General features: G+C 46.6%; 1 protein-coding gene across 1 annotated transcript in view; it reads right to left on the bottom strand.

Annotated features, from left to right (window-relative positions):
• Positions 1-21,649, bottom strand: part of LOC141157759 (dynein axonemal heavy chain 12-like) — a 45,474-nt gene extending 23,825 nt beyond the window's left edge. Inside the window, exons 1-4 of the mRNA XM_073645290.1 lie at positions 21,581-21,649; positions 21,067-21,093; positions 2,027-2,216; positions 560-630 (exon numbers count right to left, since the gene is read on the bottom strand). Coding sequence (XP_073501391.1) covers positions 560-630; positions 2,027-2,216; positions 21,067-21,093; positions 21,581-21,649 — 357 coding nt within the window. The remainder of the gene's footprint in view (positions 1-559; positions 631-2,026; positions 2,217-21,066; positions 21,094-21,580) is intronic.
• Between the last annotated feature and the right edge of the window lie 398 nt (positions 21,650-22,047).

Below are 22,047 nucleotides of genomic sequence, written 5' to 3'. Positions count from 1 at the left end.
ATTGAACATCACCGCTCCATTCACTGTACTGCGGGTCCTGCAGATCAGCTAATATTCATGTAATAGGAGCTGATCTGCAGCACCAGGGAGCGGCCACTACACAGTGAACAGATCAGTGATGTTCAGCTCCTCCACACTGTTTACATCTGACCTCGGCCGAAGCTGAAAACAGCTGATTAGTGGAGGTGCCATGTGCTAGACCCCCACAAATCTGATATATTAATGACCTAACCAGGGGATAGGCCATCAATATGTTTGTCCTGGATAATCCCCTTAAGGCCCACCTGCACATACTGTGTATATAATATATATATATAGCAAAGAGTGGGAAGGGGTTAATCACAGGCTCATAAAATGGACAAACAACACAAATATTGGTTTTATCTTTTACACATTTGGGGTAGCCCTTAAGAGGGCCGTTTGGTTGGGTCAAAGAGAGAGAGACAGAGAGAGAAGAGAGAAAAAGGGGAGGGAGAGATACCGAGAAATACCAAGAGAGAGAAAAAGAGAGAGAGATACCGAGAGATACTGAGAGATACCAAGAGAGAGAGAGAGATACCGAGAAATACCGAGAGAGAGATACCGGGAGATACCAAGAGAGAGAAAAAGAGAGAGAGATACCGAGAGATACTGAGAGATACCAAGAGAGAGAGATATACCGAGAAATACCGAGAGAGAGATACCGGGAGATACCAAGAGAGAGAAAAAGAGAGAGACTCAACCAGTGCAAGGCTAAGCCGGGCAGGGGGCAGGGGATATTTATACCCACTGCTGATCTCTGATTGGTGGAAAATCTGGGTGTGGCTGCTCTCTGATTGGTGGAAAATCTGGGTGTTGCTGCTCTGTGATTGATCAGCATTATGACCTCACAGTGGCGATGACTCATACCTCCTGGGTGGTTCTTCTGGGCAATTCTTTTTACTGATTGGTGGAAATTCTAATCAGCATTATGACCTCACAGTGGCCGTGACTCATGCTTCATGGATTGTTCTATCTGGTTGACCTGAAACATGCTGATCTCTGATTGGTGGAAATTCAAGTCATCTTCATGACATCACAATTGGGAAAAATGAATATCCAATTTACTTAATATAAATGACCAGCAATGCTGTTCTCTGATTGCTGGGAAATCAAATAATTTTCATGACATCACAATCAGCATGTTATTGCTGCCCAGATGTTCAGTTTTTTCCTAAATTTCCTATGTTTTGTCCTAATTTATTAGCACATATATACCACTCATTCCTACAATCAAAGGATCAGGAAACCACTCTGAAATCAATATCCTACAATTTACCCCAACAGCAAAAAAACAACTATACACAAAATACCAAAAGATATATCAGATTATTAATGAGCAAATAAAAGACACAATCACATAAAAATAATTTTTAGAAAGGTGTAGAAAAAATGCTGTAAAGTAAGAACGCTTCAAAAATAGAAATGTTAATGATTTATTTAATCAATTAGCAAAATACAAGTGAATGAACAAACGAAAAATCTAAACACAAATTTCACTCCTGTATATTAAATATGTAAATTGCCTCTTTAGAGGACTAGAATGCTAGTGGAGCATAGCACAGCCTATAAGTCTCCTTACACTGGCATGTCAGGCATGTCACTCTCCACAAGGAGAGGCGTTACCCCTTATGCTCCTCTACATTAAAATTTGTGGTTAAAAACAACAGAAATTGACATAGTGTGGATTTAAAAAAAATTGCCAGCACATGGCTGGTAGTGAGATCTGCAGCAGATTTACGATGCAGATTTGAGCAGCATTTACGCTCCGTGTACATTTGTCCTAATGTGGAATTGTAGGGGCTCCATGGGCTGCAATATTGGCTTTGTGCAAATGGTGCTGCTATTGGGTGATAAGTAATGGGGGCTTTAGTCTATAATCACTGCAGCAAGAAAAGTAATTAAGCACCTAAACACTGCAAGGAAACAAGCCGTTCTCAGTGGGGGCGATAGGTAGAAGTACGGGGCATGTTTGGCTGCAGGGCATTTAGATTTAAGTTGGACTCACCCAAGTGTCTCTTCATACTTTTCTCAAAATCTTGGGAAACTTCCTCCAACAGATCTGCGACCAGAGCCTCGCTATCCTTTCCTTTCTGGAGAGACTGTGGTACAAAGCTGAGCATGGAGTCTAGCCAGTGCTTCTGGATGGGCACCACCGGGCTGCTCTCTACACTTTCCTTCATGAACAGATAATTCATCTGCAAGAGAAGTTAAGAGATTGACCAGGAAAGAAATCAAAACCCCGACACCCAAACATTGTGCTGCATGGGGATCAGGAAAGTTCCTTCTGTCAACCGTCTTAATGAAAATAACAAATGACAACCAGCAGAATAGTGAGTGCAGCTCTGGAGTATAATACAAGATAAGTAATGCAATGTATGTACACAGTGGCTGCACCAGCAGAATAGTGAGTGCAGCTTTGGAGTATAATACAGGATCAGTAATGTAATGTATGTACACAGTGACTGCACCAGCAGAATAGAGAGTGCAGCTCTGGAGTATAATACAGGATCAGTAATATAATGTATGCACATAGTGACTGCACCAGCAGAATAGATAGTGCAGCTCTGGAGTAGAATACAGGATCAGTAATGTAATGTATGCCCACAGTGACTGCACCAGCAGAATAGAGAGTGCAGCTCTGGAGTATAAAACAGGATCAGTAATGTAATGTATGTACACAGTGACTGCACCAGCAGAATAGTGAGTGCAGCTCTGGAGTATAATACATGATCAATAATGTAATGTATGTACACAGTGACTGCACCAGCAGAATAACATAGTAACATAGTTTGTAAAGCCGAATAAAGACTTGAGTCCATCAAGTTCGACCTGTTAGTTCTGTAATTGCTAAAGTTGATCCAGAGGAGGGCAAAAACCCCAAATGATTTAGTCAATCTTCACCTGAGGAAAAATTCCCTCCCGACTCTGAAACCAGCAGTCAGAATAAATCCCTGTATCAACCTACTATTTTATTTTATTTTTAAGTATATGCTGAAATCTGCCTGGTATCTAGAAATGCATCCAGTCCCCGCTTGAACTGGTTTAGTGAATCCGACATTACCGTCTCCTCACTCAGTGAATTCCATATTCTCACTGCTCTTACCGTAAAGAACCCCTTCCTATGCTGGTGCTGAAACCTTTTCTCTTCCAGTCTTAGTGAATGCCCTCTTGTTACCGTAATATCCCTCCTTTTGAACAAATCCCGGGCAAGATCTCTATACTGTCCCCTAACATATTTGTACACATTTATTATGTCCCCCCTCAACCTTCTCTTTTCCAGGCCGAATAGTCCTAGTTTTGCCCACTTCTCTGGGTATTGCAGTCCCTCCATTCCCTTTATTAATTTTGTCGCCCTCCTTTGTACCTTTTCAAGCTCATTTATATCCTTTCTATATATTGGGGCCCATAACTGAGCACAGTATTCCAAGTGTGGTCTGACCAGAGCTTTGTACAGTGGAAGAACAATGTTCTCATCCTTTGCAGCTATACCTCTTCTGATACATCCCATTACCCTGTTTGCCCTTACAGCAGCGGCCTGACTTTGGGCACTCCAATTTAGTTTGCTATCAATCAAGATGCCCAAGTCCTTCTCCATCTCTGAATTCCCCAATGATTTCCCATTCAGTGAGTACTGGTGACTTCCATTTTTCCTTCCCATATGTATGACTTTACATTTCTCCTCGTTAAACCTCATTTGCCATTTAATGCTCCACCTACCCAGCTTATCCAAATCCCTCTGTAGGTCTGCACTGTCCTCTTTTGTATTAATTGTTTTACATAACTTTGTGTCATCCGCAAATATTGATATTTTACTATTTATCCCGTTGACTATGTCGTTAATAAAGATATTAAATAACATTGGGCCTAGTACAGACCCCTGTGGTACCCCACTAGTGACGCTTACCCAATCTGAGTATATTCCATTTATAACCACCCTCTGCCTTCTATCCTTTAGCCAGTTTGCTACCCACTTGCAGACATTTTCCCCCAGCCCCATCATTCTCATTTTGTATAACAACCTATTATGTGGCACGCTATTGAACGCTTTTGAGAAGTCGAGATACACGACATCCACTGGTTCCCACTGATCTACTCGAGAGCTAACCTCCTCGTAGAAGTCAATCAGGTTTGTTTGGCAGGAGCGATTGCTCATGAATCCATGTTGGTTCGGGATTAAAAGATTAATAGCATCAAGATGCTCCGTAATTGCCTCTTTAATGAAGCTTTCAAAAATTTTGCCCACAACGGACGTCAGACTCACTGGCCGATAGTTTCCGGCGTCACTTTTCGCTCCCTTTTTGAATATTGGCACTACATTCGCCTGTCGCCAATCAAGTGGTACAGACCCAGTCTCAACAGAGTCCTTAAATATAAGATATAACGGTCTGTCTATCACATTACTTAGTTCCCTTAGTACCCGTGGGTGTATGCCATCAGGTCCTGGTGATTTGTTTATTTTAATGTTACTGAGGTGTTTCTGTACCTCAACTTGGGTTAGATTTGTCATACTTAGTGGAGGATCAAGCTTGTCCCTTCTCATTTCTCCTGTTAGTTCTATTTCCTTTGTGAAAGTTGTCGAAAAAAATTTATTTAATAGATTAGCTTTATCCTCATCTTTCTCTATGATTTTGCCTTCCTCACTTTTTATCGGTCCAATATTATCCGATTTAATCCTTTTACTATTTATATACGTAAAGAACAGTTTGGGATTTGATCTACTTTCCCTAGCAATACGTTTCTCTGTTTCCTCCTTCGCTATTTTTATTTGTTTTTTACAGGTTCTCGTTTTTTCCTTGTAACACATTAGTGCCTCCTTACTGTTTTCCTGTTTTAATCTCCTGAATGCCTCTTTTTTGCTATTTAACGCCCCTTTTACGTTCTTGTTCAACCATATTGGTTTCCTCTTATTTCTGGCCCTTTTATTCCCATACGGTATATACCTCTCGCACTGAGTATTCAGAAATCTTTTGAAGGTTTCCCATTTACTATTCGTATTCCATTGATTAAGTACTTTGTCCCAGTCAATAAGTTGAAGGTTTTCTATCAGCTGATCACACTTCGCCCTCCTAAAGTTTAATGTTTTTGTTGTTCCCTTATTGATAACCCCTTTTGAAGTCGATAATATTATGATCGCTATTACCTAGGTGCCCCCCTATCTGTACCTCAGTTATTCTATCAGGCCTATTAGTCAATATTAAGTCCAACACGGCCTTCCCTCTCGTTGGTTCCTGCACTAGTTGGGAGAAATAATTATCCTTAATATTTGTCAAGAACCTTTTTCCTTTCTGAGATCTACAGGTTTCTGTTTCCCAGTCAATATCCGGGTAGTTGAAATCCCCCATTTCAATCACTTCATTATGTTTTGCTACTTTGTCTATTTGTCCTAATAGCAGATTCTCATTCTCCTCTGTTATATTTGGTGGCTTATAGCAGACCCCCAGTAATATTTTATTATTATTTTTTGCCCCCTCTATCTCTACCCACATGGACTCGACCCCCTCTTCTCCCTCTCCTATATCTTCCCTTAGTCTGGGTTTTAGACATGACTTTACATATAAGCAGACTCCTCCGCCTTTCCCCTGTTTCCGGTCCCTTCTAAATAAACTATAATCTAATAAATTTACCGCCCAGTCGTAGCTATCATCTAGCCAAGTCTCTGTTATACCTACGATGTCATACCTCTCCTCCGATATAAGCGCCCGCAGCTCATCCGCCTTATTGGTCAGGCTTCTTGCGTTGGTCAGCATGCAAGATAAAACTTTGGGGTTATTTAGCATCCTATTCTTCTCTAACGATCTAACTGTACTATCCCCACCCCCCTCTCCACCCTCATTATATTCACTTCTCACCTTCCCCCTTGCTTGCCTCACATCCCACCTATTTCCTTGGTCCCCCCCCGTCTCTAGTTTAAAAACTCCTCCAACCTATTAGCCATCTTCTTCCCCAGCACCACTGCACCCTCCCCATTGAGGTGCAGCCCGTCCCTACGGTAGAGCCTGTAGCCGACCGCGAAGTCGGCCCAGTTCTCCATGAACCCAAACCTTTCTGCCTTGCACCAACTCTTTAGCCACTTATTCACCTCCCTAACTTCCCGTTGGCGCTCCTGTGTGGCTCGCGGGATTGGTAGTATTTCTGAGAAAACTACCTTGGAGGTCCTTGCCCTAAGCTTCCTACCTAGGTCCCTGAAATCATTTTTAAGGACCCTCCATCTACCACTCACTTTGTAATTGGTGCCGATGTGGACCATGACCGCTGGGTCTTCGCCAGCCCCACCCAGTAACCTGTCAACCCGATCTGCGATGTGCCGGACTCGAGCGCCAGGGAGGCAGCACACCGTTCGGCGATCCCGGTGTTTGTGACAGATTGCCCTGTCTGTCCCCCTAATAATAGAGTCACCCACTACCAGAACCTGTCTTGCCTGCCCTACACTTCCCCCCTCCCCCTCATTACTGGAGCATACACTCCCCCGGCGGTCAGAGGATCTGTCGTGCTCCAATAATGCCGATTCTGAACCAGCCTTCCTATACTTCTTCCCTCTATCCCTCCTAACTGTTATCCAGCTCCCTGCCTGTTCAGCCTGCACTTCCCCTCTATGCTCCACCCCCAGTATTGACCCATTGAGTGTCTGCTCGGTGAGCAGCAAACTCCGTTCCATGTTGTCGATGCTCCTCAGTATCGCTATCTGAGCACTTAGATCCAGAATTTGGGCTTCCAAGTGCACGATATGCTCACATCTCTCGCAGCAGTATGGATCCTCAAGCGGTAGCTCACGGAATGCATACATTGCGCAAGATGTACACTGCACGGCTCCGGCCAACATGGACATCATTCTAAATATGGGGATACAGTCAGTATATATATATACAAGTACAAAACACAATTATTTATATATAGGTGTATGGACGGGGATCAATTAGGGATGTGCAAGTGTATCAATTAGATATCGGAGGGGGATCAGTTAAGTATGGACGGGGGATCAATTAAGTATTAAGTATGGACGGGGGAATCAGCTAAGCAGGTCAAGTGGATTAATTAAGTATGGACGGTGTGTCAATTAACTATGGACTGGGGATCAATAAATATGGACTGGGGAAATAATTAATTGTGGACTGGGGAATCAATCAATTAATTATGGACAGTGGGTTAATTAAATAGGGATGGGGATAAGGCAAATAAATAGGGACTGGGGATCAGTAAAAGTAGACAGGGGGAATCTATTAAATATGGACAAGGGGGATCAATTGATTATGGGCTGGGGGGGATCGATCAGTTAAATGTGGTCGGGGGGATCATTTTAATATGGACGGGGGTGGTTGGGGGATCAAGTAAATGAGGACGGGTGGGTCAATTTAAATGTGGTCAGGGGGATCAGTTAAATATGGACGGGGGGTGATCAGGGGATCAATTTAAATATGGACGGGGGGTGATCAATTAAATATGGACTGGGGGATCACTAAAGATGGCCGGGGGAGTTGTATTAAATATGGATAGGGGGGAGATCGATCAAGTATGGACAGGGGATTAATTTAAATAAGGCCGGGGGGGGGAGCACTTAAATATAATACAATTACAATACAAATACAAATACAATACAGTACAGTACAGTACACACTAGGGTTCAGTAGGGCCGCTTATCGCGGCCTCCTGCCCCTCACTCACCTCCTCTAGGGACGCTGCACGCTATCACAGCACGCTCGCCCCTCCGGTCGCCTCTTACCGGTCCTCCTGGTCACCTCCTGGTCACCACCACCTGGCGCCCTCCGCCGGCCGGCGCTGCACGCTATCACAGCGCTCGTCCCTCCGGTCGCCTCCTACTGGTCCACCCGGTCCACTCGGTCACCTCCGCCTGGCTCCCTCGCTGGAGGGCCGCGAGCCGAGTCGGACCTCGCCGCAAGCCGCTCACCACAGCCAAACCACAGCCCACGTGCTCACACCCCGCGCGCGCTCTCACTTCCGGTCACGTGCTCTCTCTGTAGCTGGGAAGGGGTCAGATGAAAAAGTCCTGGAGATGGTTTTCCCTCCTTCCCAGCTCCTACAGCAGCACAGACTCCCAGCACCAACAGGCTCCTCCTCTTCCTCTGCCTGTCTGGAGCTCAATGCACCTCCTCAATGCACAAATAGAGAGTGCAGCTCTGGAGTATAATACAGGATCAGTAATGTAATGTATGCACACAGTGATTGCACCAGCAGAATAGATAGTGCAGCTCTGGAGTATAATACATGATCAGTAATGTAATGTATGTACACAGTGACTGCACCAGCAGGATAGTGAGTGCAGCTCTGGAGTATAATACAGGATCAGTAATGTAAGGTATGTATACAGTGACTGCACCAGCAGAATAGTGAGTGCAGCTCTGGAGTATAATACAGGATAAGTAATGCAATGTATGTACACAGTGGCTGCACCAGCAGAATAGTGAGTGCAGCTCTTGAGTATAATACAGGATCAGTAATGTAATGTATGCACACAGTGACTGCACCAGCAGAATAGATAGTGCAGCTCTGGAGAATAATACAGGATCAGTAATGTAATGTATGCACACAGTGACTGCACCAGCATAATAGAGAGTGCAGCTCTGGAGTATAATACAGGATCAGTAATGTAATGTATGTACACAGTGACTGCACCAGCAGAATAGTGAGTGCAGCTCTGGAGTATAATACAGGATCAGTAATGCAATGTATGTAGACAGTGACTGCACCAGCAGAATAGTGAGTGCAGCTCTGGAGTATAATACAGGATAAGTAATGCAATGTATGTATGCAGTGACTGCACCAGCAGGATAGTGAGTGCAGCTCTGGAGTATAATACAGGATCAGTAATGTAATGTATGAACACAGTGACTGCACCAGCAGGATAGTGAGTGCAGCTCTGGAGTATAATACAGGATAAGTAATGCAATGTATGTACACAGTGGCTGCACCAGCAGAATAGTGAGGGCAGCTCTAGAGTATAATACAGGATCAGTAATGTAATGTATGTATACAGTGACTGCACCAGCAGAATAGGGAGTGCAGCTCTGGAGTATAATACAGGATCAGTAATGTAATGTAAGCACACAGTGACTGCACCAGCAGAATAGAAAGTGCAGCTCTGGAGTACAATACATGATCAGTAATGTAATGAATGTACACAGTGACTGCACCAGCAGAATAGAGAGTGCAGCTCTTGAGTATAATACAGGATCAGTAATGTAATGTATGCACACAGTGATTGCACCAGCAGAATAGATAGTGCAGCTCTGGAGTATAATACATGATCAGTAATGTAATGTATGTACACAGTGACTGCACCAGCAGGATAGTGAGTACAGCTCTGGAGTATAATACAGGATCAGTAATGTAAGGTATGTATACAGTGACTGCACCAGCAGAATATTGAGTGCAGCTCTGGAGTATAATACAGGATAAGTAATGCAATGTATGTACACAGTGGCTGCACCAGCAGGATAGTGAGTGCAGCTCTGGAGTATAATACAGGATCAGTAATGTAATGTATGTATATAGTGACTGCACCAGCAGAATAGTGAGTGCAGCTCTGGAGTATAATACAGGATCAGTAATGTAATGTAAGCACACAGTGACTGCACCAGCAGAATAGAAAGTGCAGCTCTGGAGTATAATACAGGATCAGTAATGTAATGTATGTACACAGTGACTGCACCAGCAGAATAGAGAGTTCAGCTCTGGAGTATAATACAGGATCAGTAATGTAATGTATGCACACAGTGATTGCACCAGCAGAATAGATAGTGCAGCTCTGGAGTATAATACATGATCAGTAATGTAATGTATGTACACAGTGACTGCACCAGCAGGATAGTGAGTGCAGCTCTGGAGTATAATACAGGATCAGTAATGTAATGTAAGCACACAGTGACTGCACCAGCAGAATAGTGAGTGCAGCTCTGGAGTATAATACAGGATCAGTAATGTAATGTATGTACACAGTGACTGCACCAGCAGCATACTGGGTGCAGCTCTGATCAGCTGCTAGTCAGTGTGCTGATTATGGGTGTGGTGGCTGCAGATCCTGCTGTGAGCTCCTGATCTCTGAGAAACCAACACCTCTCCACCTGGGGACCTGCTTTCTCTCTTTCCCAGGGAGGGAGCGGGTTTCTGGGATGAGTGATGGAGCCAAGTCCCAGGCTTCTGCTTCCCGAACCAGGCCGGCGGGGGGCAGAAGAAACCAGCAACCGGCCTGCACATCAGAGGACTCGGGGGTGAGACGCTGCACCAGGAGTCGCAGCAATGTGGCTCCTACTCCCCCCGGGATTGTGGAGACCCCCAGAAGCCTCAAGGCTTCCAGCATGGAGGAAAAGCCTGACAGCGGCGTGCAAGATGGCGCTCCTTCCGGAGGAAAGCTGAGTGCTCACGGAGGTGAGGCCGACCTCCCTGAGGGGGAATGGGCGCTGCAGGGACCCCGGGAGTCTGTGTCCACCTATGCCTCCCGGGTCATGATCCGCCTCCGTGAGTATGAAGATGCCAGTAAGCTCATCAGGAGGCTCCGGGAGGAGCTGCGCTGCACAAGCGCCAAAGCTGCGGGGGCCTCCAAACCAAGGAAGGCAAAACTCCAAGCCGAGGTAAAAAGACTGAGCAGTGAAATTCAACGCCTGGAACTTAGGAAAGCCACCATCAGGGAGCAGAGTAGTCCTTTCAAAGAAAAACTTATAAATGAAGACCGCTTTAGAGAAATGGCTGATACCAGAGAGCAAAGGCAGATAGGGCTGCAGCCTGAGAGCCAGGTGGATGATGAGAGTGGTGATGACCAGCAGCAAGCCCCACCTGGCAGCCTGCAAAGTCACCCGCAGGCCACGTGCAGCAAGCTCCCTGCAGGACAGGCGACAGTGACATCCGGTCGCAGTTCTGCCGGCTCTGGGGAGGACAGTGACAGCAGCGGCCAGGGAGGGGCGCTAATGGCAGAGATTAAGCTCCTGGAGTCCCCAGTGTGCCTCCAAAACTTCCATCTTGGTGACGATCTACCAGAAGAGGCACCTGGGGGCCACAAAAAGGCAAAGAAGACCAAGCCAAAGCTGCAGGAAGCGGTAAGATACGTATATGCCCCCCTCCCTGTACCCCCTGAGTCGGCGGCAGGCTCAGCTCGCTGTATAAGCCCCGTTGCCCAGCCCAGCCCGGGTTTTGCTGTGGATCCGGTGCAAAGGCGCGGGGAGATTACAGAGCGCGGTAGTGAGGCGCAGAGCTCCGTCTCTGCTTGTAGTAGTGTGGACGTAGCAGGAGGTGCATCAGCCGAGAGGCTGGATAGTGAGGGCGGCCCGGCGGCGGGCGTTCCATCAGGCCACGATGCTGTGGTGCGCTCCTCAGTGGGAGGGGGGAGCAGCCCGGTGTCGGGGCAGCTCCGGTAGCCTCAGTGCCTCTGAATGCTGTTGCCGCTGATCACTTAGTTGAGAAGCGGCGGCAGTGTGAGGGGGCAGTTGGGGCTGAGCGTTCCGGTCCTCCCACGAAAGTGCTATTTTGTGTTGGTGTCGCTGGTCCGGAAGATCCTGATGCTAAAGATCAGCGGCGCCTAACTGCAGCTAGAGATCAGCGGCACATTATACCAAATGCCAAACAGCGGAAATTACCGACCGATGATGTGGAGGGCACACATAAGACCGGGGGTGAGGTCGCCTCCAGTTCTATGGAGGTGACTGAGCCCCTTGTGCCTGATGCGGAGGTCAAAAGGTCATCCACCATTGTTACTGGTCCAGCAGGAATGAATGTGGTGGTGGAGGTGAATGAGAATAATTCATTGTCTAGTGGTGTGGTTGCTGGTTTGGTGGAGGGTGAGATGGAGGTGGGTAATGGTGATACTGTTGGGGCTGATGTGGTCAGTGGTCCGGTTGCCCCCCCGGGGGTGGCAACACCTGTCCAGAGTTATGCCAGTGTCACCTCCGGGGCAAATAGGGCATCCTCCTCGTCTCCGGGCTTTGGGGACGGCATGTTGCAACGGCGCCTTCTGGAGGCTCTAAAGAAGGGGGAGAGATCACTAATGGTAGAGGGTCGAGAGGTTGATCTATCCTTCTGGATAGAGAGGCATGGCCTCGGGGCCTTCCGAGAGCAAAAAGGGGGAGATACAGTGTGGTCCCTCCCAACAGCCGGGCCAGGCAGTGTGCGTAGGAATGTGGTCCGTCTTCGGTGGAGGGGCAGTGATGCATGTCCGCCAAGGTCTAAAGTTGTGGAGCTCCTGCTGAGGATGGGCTTCAAGGCGATTGACATCTACGCCTTGATACACCCCTATTCCACGCCTGAGTTTGATGTCAGCTTTGTTCGGCCGGAGGGGCTTGAGCTCTTCTGGGCGAATTATGAGTTGGCAAAAAATGAGCCCGGCTGGCGAGACTTTGCCGTTCAGGCAGTGTCTCGCCAAAGCCAGATCAAGAAAGTGACCGTGATGACTCGTAACGAGTCGCTTTCTTGCTATGACATCATGACGTGGCTTGGTCGGTATGGAGAGGTGGTGGAGATGCCAAAGAAAAACCGCGACGAGTTTGGTATCTGGTCAGGGGCCTGGACGTTTATGGAAAAACTTAGGCGTTCAGGTGGTACGGTTGCCCACATTCCATCGTCTGCCTTCCTGGGTAGGGATCATATCCTGGTTTTCTACCAGGGGCAATCGAAGCTCTGTCACAGGTGCGGCGACCCCACACACTTCAGTGCAAACTGAACCGTGCAGAAATGCGCGTTGTGTGGGGGTGTCGGCCATCTTGCCGCCTCTTGTGTGGAGATTAGGTGCCACCTGTGTGGTGAGTTAGGCCACCCATTCAGCCGTTGTCCTCGCTCCTTTGCTAATGCAGTCGAGACCCCGGTGGGAGTAAGCCGTGAGGCCGATTCTGCTGGAGAGGGGACTAGCAGGGGTGGGGGAGCTGAGGGGCCAGGGAAGAAAAGCAATAAAAAGACGCCTGCCCAGCTGAGGCGTCTAGACAAGCGCAGACAGGAGAGGGAGCGGGGCGAGCCCCAGACTACCGGGGCAGTCCCTGTCCTGGATGCCAGTGTTGCTGCTGAGGCCCCGAGGGATGATGAGTTGGATGAGGAGGTCAGGAGGATCCACAGGGAGGAAACTGCCTCTGCTTCAGAATCCTCCCATTATGAAAGTATGGATGAGGATAATAAGCGGTGGCTAGAGCACAAGCGTAAGCTCGGCACCAAAAAGAAGTGAAAGAAGGGAGATAAAACATCTTCTCCCGCTCTGACCAAGGTACCTAAGGAAGGTAAAACCGACTCCCCTCTAGTTGGTCTTTCTAACCGGTTCCAAGCCCTTGATAACATCTCTTCCTCTGAGGAGGAGGCTGAGGGTGAGGTTCCGGCTTCAGCGGAGCTTACAGGGGGCGCCGAGTCTCCTTCTCCTGGGGATGCAAGGTCCTTGGGGGGAGGGACTGGCCCAGAGTCCGGAGACGAGGACGAAAAAGAAGGAAAAATGTGGGAATGGACACCTCTGTGTCATTAAAGAGGGGGAAGGATTTCTCCTCTGAGGCAGAGGATAAGGGGAGTGGGAAGAAGAAAGCCATCTAACTCAATCACCAATGATGGCGGTACCCACTCCGTTGACGCTGGCGTCCATTAATGTCGCCAGCATTAGGTCAAACATGGCTAGATTTGCGGCCTTTGATTTTCTCAGCCGGGTTGAAGCTGACATTTTCTTTTTGCAAGAGACCAGGCTGCCAAATATGGCAGAGGTGTTTATAGCTAAGAGGGAGTGGAGACTCGGGCCCTCCTATTGGTCTCTTGCGGCCAAGCCGTATAGCGGAGTGGCGGTCCTTTTTACCACACCGGTAGAATGCCGACGGGTTATTGAGTTAGAAATGGGGAGGTGCCTGATATTAGATGTCCTCATGAAGGGACAAGAGCTTCGGCTCATTAACATCTATGGTCCCCAATCTAAATGGGACCGGAAGTGTCTCTTTATGAGGATCAAGCCCTACCTTTTTACGAGTCGGCAGGTCGTCTTTGGAGGGGACTTCAACACTGTCACGAGGCCCCGGGATAGAGGAGGTTCCAGAGACAAGCTGACTTATGATAGCGTCGCCCTTAATAGTATAGCTAGTGAGGCTCGCCTGGTGGATGTCCACATCCGGCACACCGCAGGCCACGAGGGGTTCACCTATCATAGAGGTAACTGTAGGTCCAGGATAGACAGGTTTTATTTAAAGGAGGAAGCCGTCTCTTCAGCAGTATCTGTTGTTGAGGTGGAGTTCTCCGATCACTGTTTGATTTTGTTTTCCCTGAATGTTACAGAGACCCCCCGGATGAGAAGAGGCTTTTGGAGGCTCAATTCATCTCTCTTGGAAGAAGCGGAGATAAGACAGTCCTTTGAGGATTTTCTTCAGAGCCAGGTACCCTTACTGGATCTTTGTAGTAGTAAGTCAGAGTGGTGGGAGATGTTTAAGAAAAGGGTGGCGAGATTCTTCCGCCAGCTCTCGAGCCTCAGGAGCCTGGACAGGTACCGCCTGTATCAGGGCCTGAGGAGGAAACTCGAGCATCTTGTCTCAACTGGAGGTAGCCGCGAGTAGATCTCCAGAGTAAAATCTTTGCTAATGAGGTGTCAGTATGATAGACACGCATCTTTGGTTTTTGAGAGGGATTACGGGAAGTACCGCTCGCCCGACCCTTACAGAAACTGCAAGATGTCAGTGAATAGTAAAGTTGTTACAGGACTGGTTGACACTGCGGGGTCCCTGAAAAGATCCAGATCAGGGATCCTGGAGGTCGTCAGATCCTTCTACTCGCACCTCTTGGGGAAGAGGGATCTGGATTGGGATGAGATGTCGGCTTTTCTGGCTGAAGCCGTCCCCGAACCAGGGGTAGACCCCTCTCTTGGCGTTTTGACAGAGATGATCAGGGAAGAGGAAGTTAAGTTGGCGATTGAAGGGCTTGCCCTGAAGAATTCTCCCGGTCCGGATGGCTTAACATCTGAATTCTATAAGACCTTTAAGGACGCCTTGGTTCCCCTCTTGACTGAGGTATTCAATGAGTGTCTTTCCTCGGGCACTCTGCCAAAGTCAATGAGGAGGTCTGCCCTGATCATCTTGTCAAAGGGTAAGGACCCATCTTGCATTGAGAATTGGCGTCCCATAGCGCTTCTCAATGCAGACAGGAAGGTTTTGGCAAAGGTGCTGTTTAATCGGCTGGTGAAATTTGCACCCCAGCTCCTTTCGGGGGCCCAGCATTGCTCTGTTCCGGGCCGCAGTACAATTAGTGCTGTACTCTGTGTCCGAGAGGCGGTGGAGCAGGGTAGGGCTGGCCACTGGAAGGGGTACATGCTGTCATTGGACCAGGCAAAAGCGTTTGATCGGGTTAATCATGAGTACCTCTGGTCTGTCCTTCTGAGGTATGGCCTGCCGGGGGGGTTTGTTGATTGGCTTAAGACCTTGTACTCTGGGGCAGAGAGTTTCCCGCTTGTGAACGGTTGGATTGGCAGCTCTTTTGAGGTTGGGTGTGGTGTTCGCCAGGGTTGTCCCTTGAGCCCGCTACTGTACGTGTTTGCGATTGACCCACTTCTTAGGAGGGTGGAGCGTGGACCGTTGGCTGGGATCGGGATGGACCGGGCAGCACCGGAAGCCACTCTGAGAGTGGTGGCGTATGCCGATGACGTCACCGTTTTTGTTTCCTCTGATGGGGAGGCAGAATGGCTGATGTCAGAGGTAAATCGCTACTCGGAGGCATCCGGGTCTAAGATCAACCGGGATAAGTGTGAGAGTCTCTGGCTGGGAGGAGATCCTGGTTTTGATCTCCCGGACACCCTTCCAGAACCCAAAGTCTCTGCAAAAGTTCTTGGCATCGAATTTGGCCAGGGGGATTACCCCAAACAAAATTGGGACAGCAGGCTAGAGATCGCCACTCAGAAGGTGAACCAATGGAAGGGTTGGTCTTTGATCCTAAGGGAAAGGGTAAACCTGATCAAAACTTACCTGCTCCCTTTGCTGATCTATCTGGGCAGTGTGTGCATCTTGCCAGAGCCTCTCTGGACTCGGGTCTACAGTTTGTTCTTTCAACTGTTATGGGGGAATAGACTGAACCTGGTCAAGAGGGAGGTTACTTACCGTACGAGGAGACTAGGAGGGTTGGGTATGGTCAACCCTGTGGTATTCCTTGTGAATACCTTCATTAAGATCAATATTGCAAACCTCTGGAAAGAGAGGGCTCCTCCGTGGGTATTCTCCTGTAAGGGATGGTTTCAGCCTTTCTTCCAGGAATGGGAGACAGGAGGGCAAGTGAAGGATCTCCGCACACCGCATGGACATCTCCCGGCTTACGCTACCGTGGTTCTGAAGGTAATTCGCCGGTGGGGTCTGGGAATGTGGGAGGTCAGGACTCTGCCAAGGAAGCTCCTTGACAAAAGGGTTCTGTTGACCCATTTTCAGAGGCCTCTGGCGCTCAGGGATTGCCCAAGTCGGGATCTTGGGGTGGGTCTGCATCTTTTGAATTCTATCAGGATCCCCTCGAAGGTTTGGGACTTGGCTTGGTGCTGCTTCCATGGGAAACTGTGTGTGAGGGACAATCTGAAGTGTAGGAGCTCTGAGGACAGGAACTGTCCTCAGGAGCATTGTGGTACCATGCTTGAAAGCATGGACGACTTCCTGCTTCGTTGTCCCTTTAACACAGAGGTGTACAACAGGGTGGGCGCCTCCATTGGCTGGCCCCGGCTGGCCGGTCTCTCTTATGGGGAATGGGCCTATGGAGCATTCGGGGACCTGGGTGGTCGGGACCGCTGCACCTTATTTCTAGTTAGCGCAGTGGTTAGGTATCACACGTGGAACGCACGGTGCTTAGTATCGACGCAGCGGAAAATCCTCCCAGTGGACGATGTGTTTAGGACCATACTTGGTGACCTGGTGAAGGTGCGTTCTCTGGAGTATGAGAGACTGGGTACACGGAGGGCCGCTCTCCTCTGGAGGGGCTTTTCTTTTAGTGTGCCCTAGTCTGGTCATCTCCTCTCCTGGTGGTGGGCTGCTGCTGACACCATAGATTTTTGTTTTATTGATCAGTAGACAGTGATGTAGGGCTGCAGGCGCCGAACTTGGGCTTTGTCAGTTGTGGTTATTGTATTGTTTGTTTCTGTATATATTGTATATATGGGTTTGGGTGTAGGTGTTAGGTTGGGTGGAGGGAAAAGGGGGGAGGTGGGTTCATCTTGTGGGACACTGGTTATTTGGGTGAAAAACTGGCACTGCCTGATCTGACCTATGGACGTTGGACTGAGGCATGAGGCGCAGGACCAGCTCTCAGGTCAGTGCCGGGGAGGGACCGGTGGGCTTGAGTGTGGGGTGTTTTGTTTTGTCTTGTATATATTTGTATAGTTAGTATTTATTTTATTTTATTTATTTAAAAAAAAAAAAAAAGAATGTATATATTAGTATGTATATAATTTGTCGGTTATTGTTTATTATATTGTTATTATTTGTTTGGTAACCGGACCAGATGTCACAGTGTAGGTAATTATTATTGTGTATATATGTATAATATGTGTGTGAGGAGAGAGAGAGCGGCTGGACCAGTTCATTACATTGTTTATTTTCTGGTTATTAATTTTGTTATGTATCTGTTATTATTAATGTTATGTTTTTCATTTTTAAAATAAAAGATCTACAGGATCAGTAATGTAATGTATGTACACAGTGACTGCACCAACAGAATAGTGAGTAGAGCTCTGGGGTATAATACAGGATCAGTAATGTAATGTATGTACACAGTGACTGCACCAGCAGAATAGTGAGTACAGCTCTGGAGTATAATACATGATCAGTAATGTAATGTATGCACACAGTGACTGCACCAGCAGAATAGAAAGTGCAGCTCTGGAGTATAATACATGATCAGTAATGTAATGTATGTACACAGTGACTGCACCAGCAGAATAGAGATTGCAGCTCTGGAGTATAATACAGGATCATTAATGTAATGTATGTACACAGTGACTGCACCAGCAGAATAGAGAGTGCAGCTCTAGAGTATAATACAGGATAAGTAATGCAATGTATGTACACAGTGGCTGCACCAGCAGAATAGTGAGTGCCTCTCTGGAATATAATACAGGATCAGTAATGTAATGTATGTATACAGTGACTGCACCAGCAGAATAGTGAGTACAGCTCTGGGGTATAATACAGGATCAGTAATGTAATGTAAGCACACAGTGACTGCACCAGCAGAATAGAAAGTGCAGCTCTGGAGTATAGTACAGGATCAGAAATGTAATGTATGTACACAGTGACTGTACCAGCAGTATAGAGAGTGCAGCTCTGGAGTATAATACAGGACCAGTAATATAATATATGTACACAGTGACTGCACCAGCAGAATAGATAATGCAGCTCTGGAGTATAATACAGGATCAGGAATGTAATGTATGCAAACAGGGACTGCACCAGCAGAATAGAGAGTGCAGCTCTGGAGTATAATACAGGATCAGTAATGTAATGTATGTACACAGTGACTGCACCAGCAGAATAGTGAGTGTAGCTCTGGAGTATAAAACAGGATCAGTAATGTAATGTATGCACACAGTGAATGCACCAGCAGAATAGAAAGTACAGCTCTGGAGCATAATACAGGATCAGTAATGTAATGTATGTACACAGTGACTGCACCAGCAGAATAGTGAGTGCAGCTCTGGAGTATAATACAGGATCAGTAATGTAATGTATGCACACAGTGACTGCACCAGCAGAATAGTGAGTGCAGCTCTGGAGTATAATACAGGATCAGTAATGTAATGTATGTACACAGTGACTGCACCAGCAGAATAGTGAGTGCAGCTCTGGAGTATAATACCGGATCAGTAATGTAATGTATGTACACAGTGACTGCACCAGCAGAATAGTGAGTGCAGCTATGGAGTATAATACAGGATCAGTAATGTAATGTATGTACACAGTGACTGCACGAGCACCATAGTGAGAGCAGCTCTGGAATATAATACAGGATGTAATACAGGATCAGTACAGGATCAGTAATGTAATGTATGTACACAGTGACTCCACCAGCAGAATAGTGAGTGCAGCTCTGGAGTATAATACAGGATCAGTAATGTAATGTATGTACACAGTTACTGCACCATCAGAATAGTGAGTACAGCTCTGGGGTATAATACAGGATCAGTAATGTAATGTATGTACACAGTGACTGCACCAGCAGAATAGTGAGTGAAGCTCTGGAGTATAATACAGGATCAGTAATGTAATGTATGTATACAGTGACTGCATCAGCAGGATAGTGAGTGCAGCTCTGGAGTGTAATACAGGATCAGTAATGTAATGTATGTATACAGTGACTGCACCAGCAGAATAGTGAGTGCAGCTCTGGAGTATAAAACAGGATCAGTAATGTAATGTATGCACACAGTGACTGTACCAGCAGAATAGAAAGTACAGCTCTGGGGTATAATACAGGATGAGTAATGTAATGTATGCACACAGTGACTTCACCAGCAGAATAGAGAGTGCAGCTCTGGAGTATAATACAGGATCAGTAATGTAATGTATGCACACAGTGACTGCACCAGCAGAATAGTGAGTGCAGCTTTGGAGTATAATACAGGATCAGTAATGTAATGTATGTACACAGTGACTGCACCAGCAGAATAGTGAGTTCAGCCCTGGGGTATAATACAGGATCAGTAATGTAATGTATGCACACAGTGACAGCACCAGCAGAATAGAAAGTGCAGCTCTGGGGTATAATACAGGATAAGTAATGTAATGTATGTACACAGTGACTGCACCAGCAGAATAGAGAGTGCAGCTCTGGAGTATAATACAGGATCAGTAATGTAATGTATGCACACAGTGACTGCACCCGCAGGATAGTGAGTGCATCCCTGGAGTATAATACCGGATCAGTAATGTAATGTATGCACACAGTGACTGCACCAGCAGATTAGTGAGTGCAGCTCTGGAGTATAATACAGGATCAGTAGTGTAATGTATGTACACAGTGACTGCACCAGCAGAATAGAAAGTGCAGCTCTGGAGTATAATACAGGATCAATAATGTAATGTATGCACAAAGTGACTGCACCAGCAGAATAGTGAGTACAGCTCTGGGGTATAATACAGGATGTAATTCAGGATCAGTATAGGATCAGTAATGTAATGTATGCACACAGTGACTGCACCAGCAGAATAGAGAGTGCAGCTCTGGAGTATAATACAGGATCAGTAATGCAATGTATGCACACAGTGACTGCACCAGCAGAATAGAAAGTGCAGCTCTGGAGTATAATACAGGATCAATAATGTAATGTATGCACAAAGTGACTGCACCAGCAGAATAGTGAGTGCAGCTCTGGAGTATAACACAGGATCAGTAGTGTAATTTATGTACACAGTGACTGCACCAGCAGAATAGTGAGTACAGCTCTGCGGTATAATACAGGATGTAATTCAGGATCAGTACAGGATCAGTAATGTAATGTATGTACACAGTGACTCCACCAGCAGAATAGTGAGTGCAGCTCTGGAATATAATACAGGATGTAATTCAGGATCAGTAATGTAATGTATGTACACAGTGACTGCACCAGCAGAATAGAAAGTGCAGCCCTGGAGTATAATACAGGATCAGTAATGTAATGTATGTACACAGTGACTGCACCAGCAGAATAGAGAGTGCAGCTCTGGAGCATAATACAGGATCAGTAATGTAATGTATGTACACAGTGACTCCACCAGCAGAATAGCGAGTGCAGCTCTGAAGTATAATACAGGATGTAACTCAGGATCAGTACAGGATAAGTAATGTAATGTATGTACACAGTGAGTGCACCAGCAAAATAGTGAGTGCAGCTCTGGAGTATAATACAGGATGTAATTCATTGTAAGTACAGGATAAGAAATACATAGAAAAAAAACATCTCCCTCCCTGCATGAGCACAGAAAGTCTATGAGCCCGTCTGCCGCTCGTCCAGGATCTCAGTGCTGATCAGCTGCTGCCAAGTGTTTTTTGGGCCATCAGTGAGGATCTCAGGACCTGGACCCCTCTTAGCTGCAGGATGTGTTAGGAAAAAGATGTAAATAAAAAACATACGGTAGGTATTCTGTAATTAAAACTCACCCTTAGTTTTCTCTGTTCACTGTTCATCTGTGACAAAAAATAAGAGAATTTCACATGAAATATTTCAAATAAAATAAGTGTTATCAATAACAAGAGACGGGTAATGTAGAAGATTCCTGAGAACTAGTATAGGGGGTGATCTGGGCATTGGGGGTCATAGGCATACGACCAATCACTGCAACCAAGAAGAGTCACATGGTTTGGGTTAAAAAAAAAAGTCTTGCTTATCACTTGCAATGTTTTAGGCGCGGCCCTAATGCCCCGGGTGTAAGAAAATCATAAAACAAAAAATCCCAATACTCATTTCTGCCTTCTATATAAGTCCCAAAAGCGGTGTATTTCTATATGAGAAAGTGTGAGAAGAGAACGGCAGCAACCAGATACCGATTTGTTCATATATTTCCAGATGAAGTAACCACGAAATACGGAATTATTAAAGGGGTTTTCTTTAGGAAAAGTAGATCTCAACCAATCAGATAGTAGTAAAAAAAAAAAAAAAAGATATAGTACTCACCCTCCTCTGATCCAGCAGCGGCTCTCTGCCATCTCTGGTGGTGTCTGTGTTTGGCTGCAGCGTTAACATCATGCACATCACTGCTGCGGTCAATCGCTAAACTCAGTTGCTCTGCTGCTGCCGCCAAGCTTAGTGATTGACAGCAGCGGTGATGTTACCGCTGCAGCTAAACGCTGGACCTGGGGAGGGTGAGTACCATATTTACTTTTTCTTTACTAGTATTAGTTGGAAAAGTGATCTAATGCAAGTGAAAATGACATATGACATATGATCTTACAGTAGATGGTAATTGGGGCTCAGGGGGTGAGGGGATTCTGCGCTTCTGTTCTGTCACAGTTTCTTCATAAGCCTTTAAAGCCTCCTTCATGCTGTAAAGGGAAGACATGGAGGTAAGAAATAAGAAGAGAAGACACGACTGCATATCTGAATCCCATCAGAAGTAACGTACATGATGCCATTGAGGGTCG

Source organism: Phyllobates terribilis, unplaced genomic scaffold, assembly GCF_046119375.1.
Source record: "Phyllobates terribilis strain yellow unplaced genomic scaffold, ASM4611937v1 Scaffold_8__6_contigs__length_399053987, whole genome shotgun sequence".
NCBI classification, from domain to species: Eukaryota; Metazoa; Chordata; class Amphibia; order Anura; family Dendrobatidae; genus Phyllobates; species Phyllobates terribilis.
This window is presented reverse-complemented; position numbering and strand designations above follow the sequence as displayed.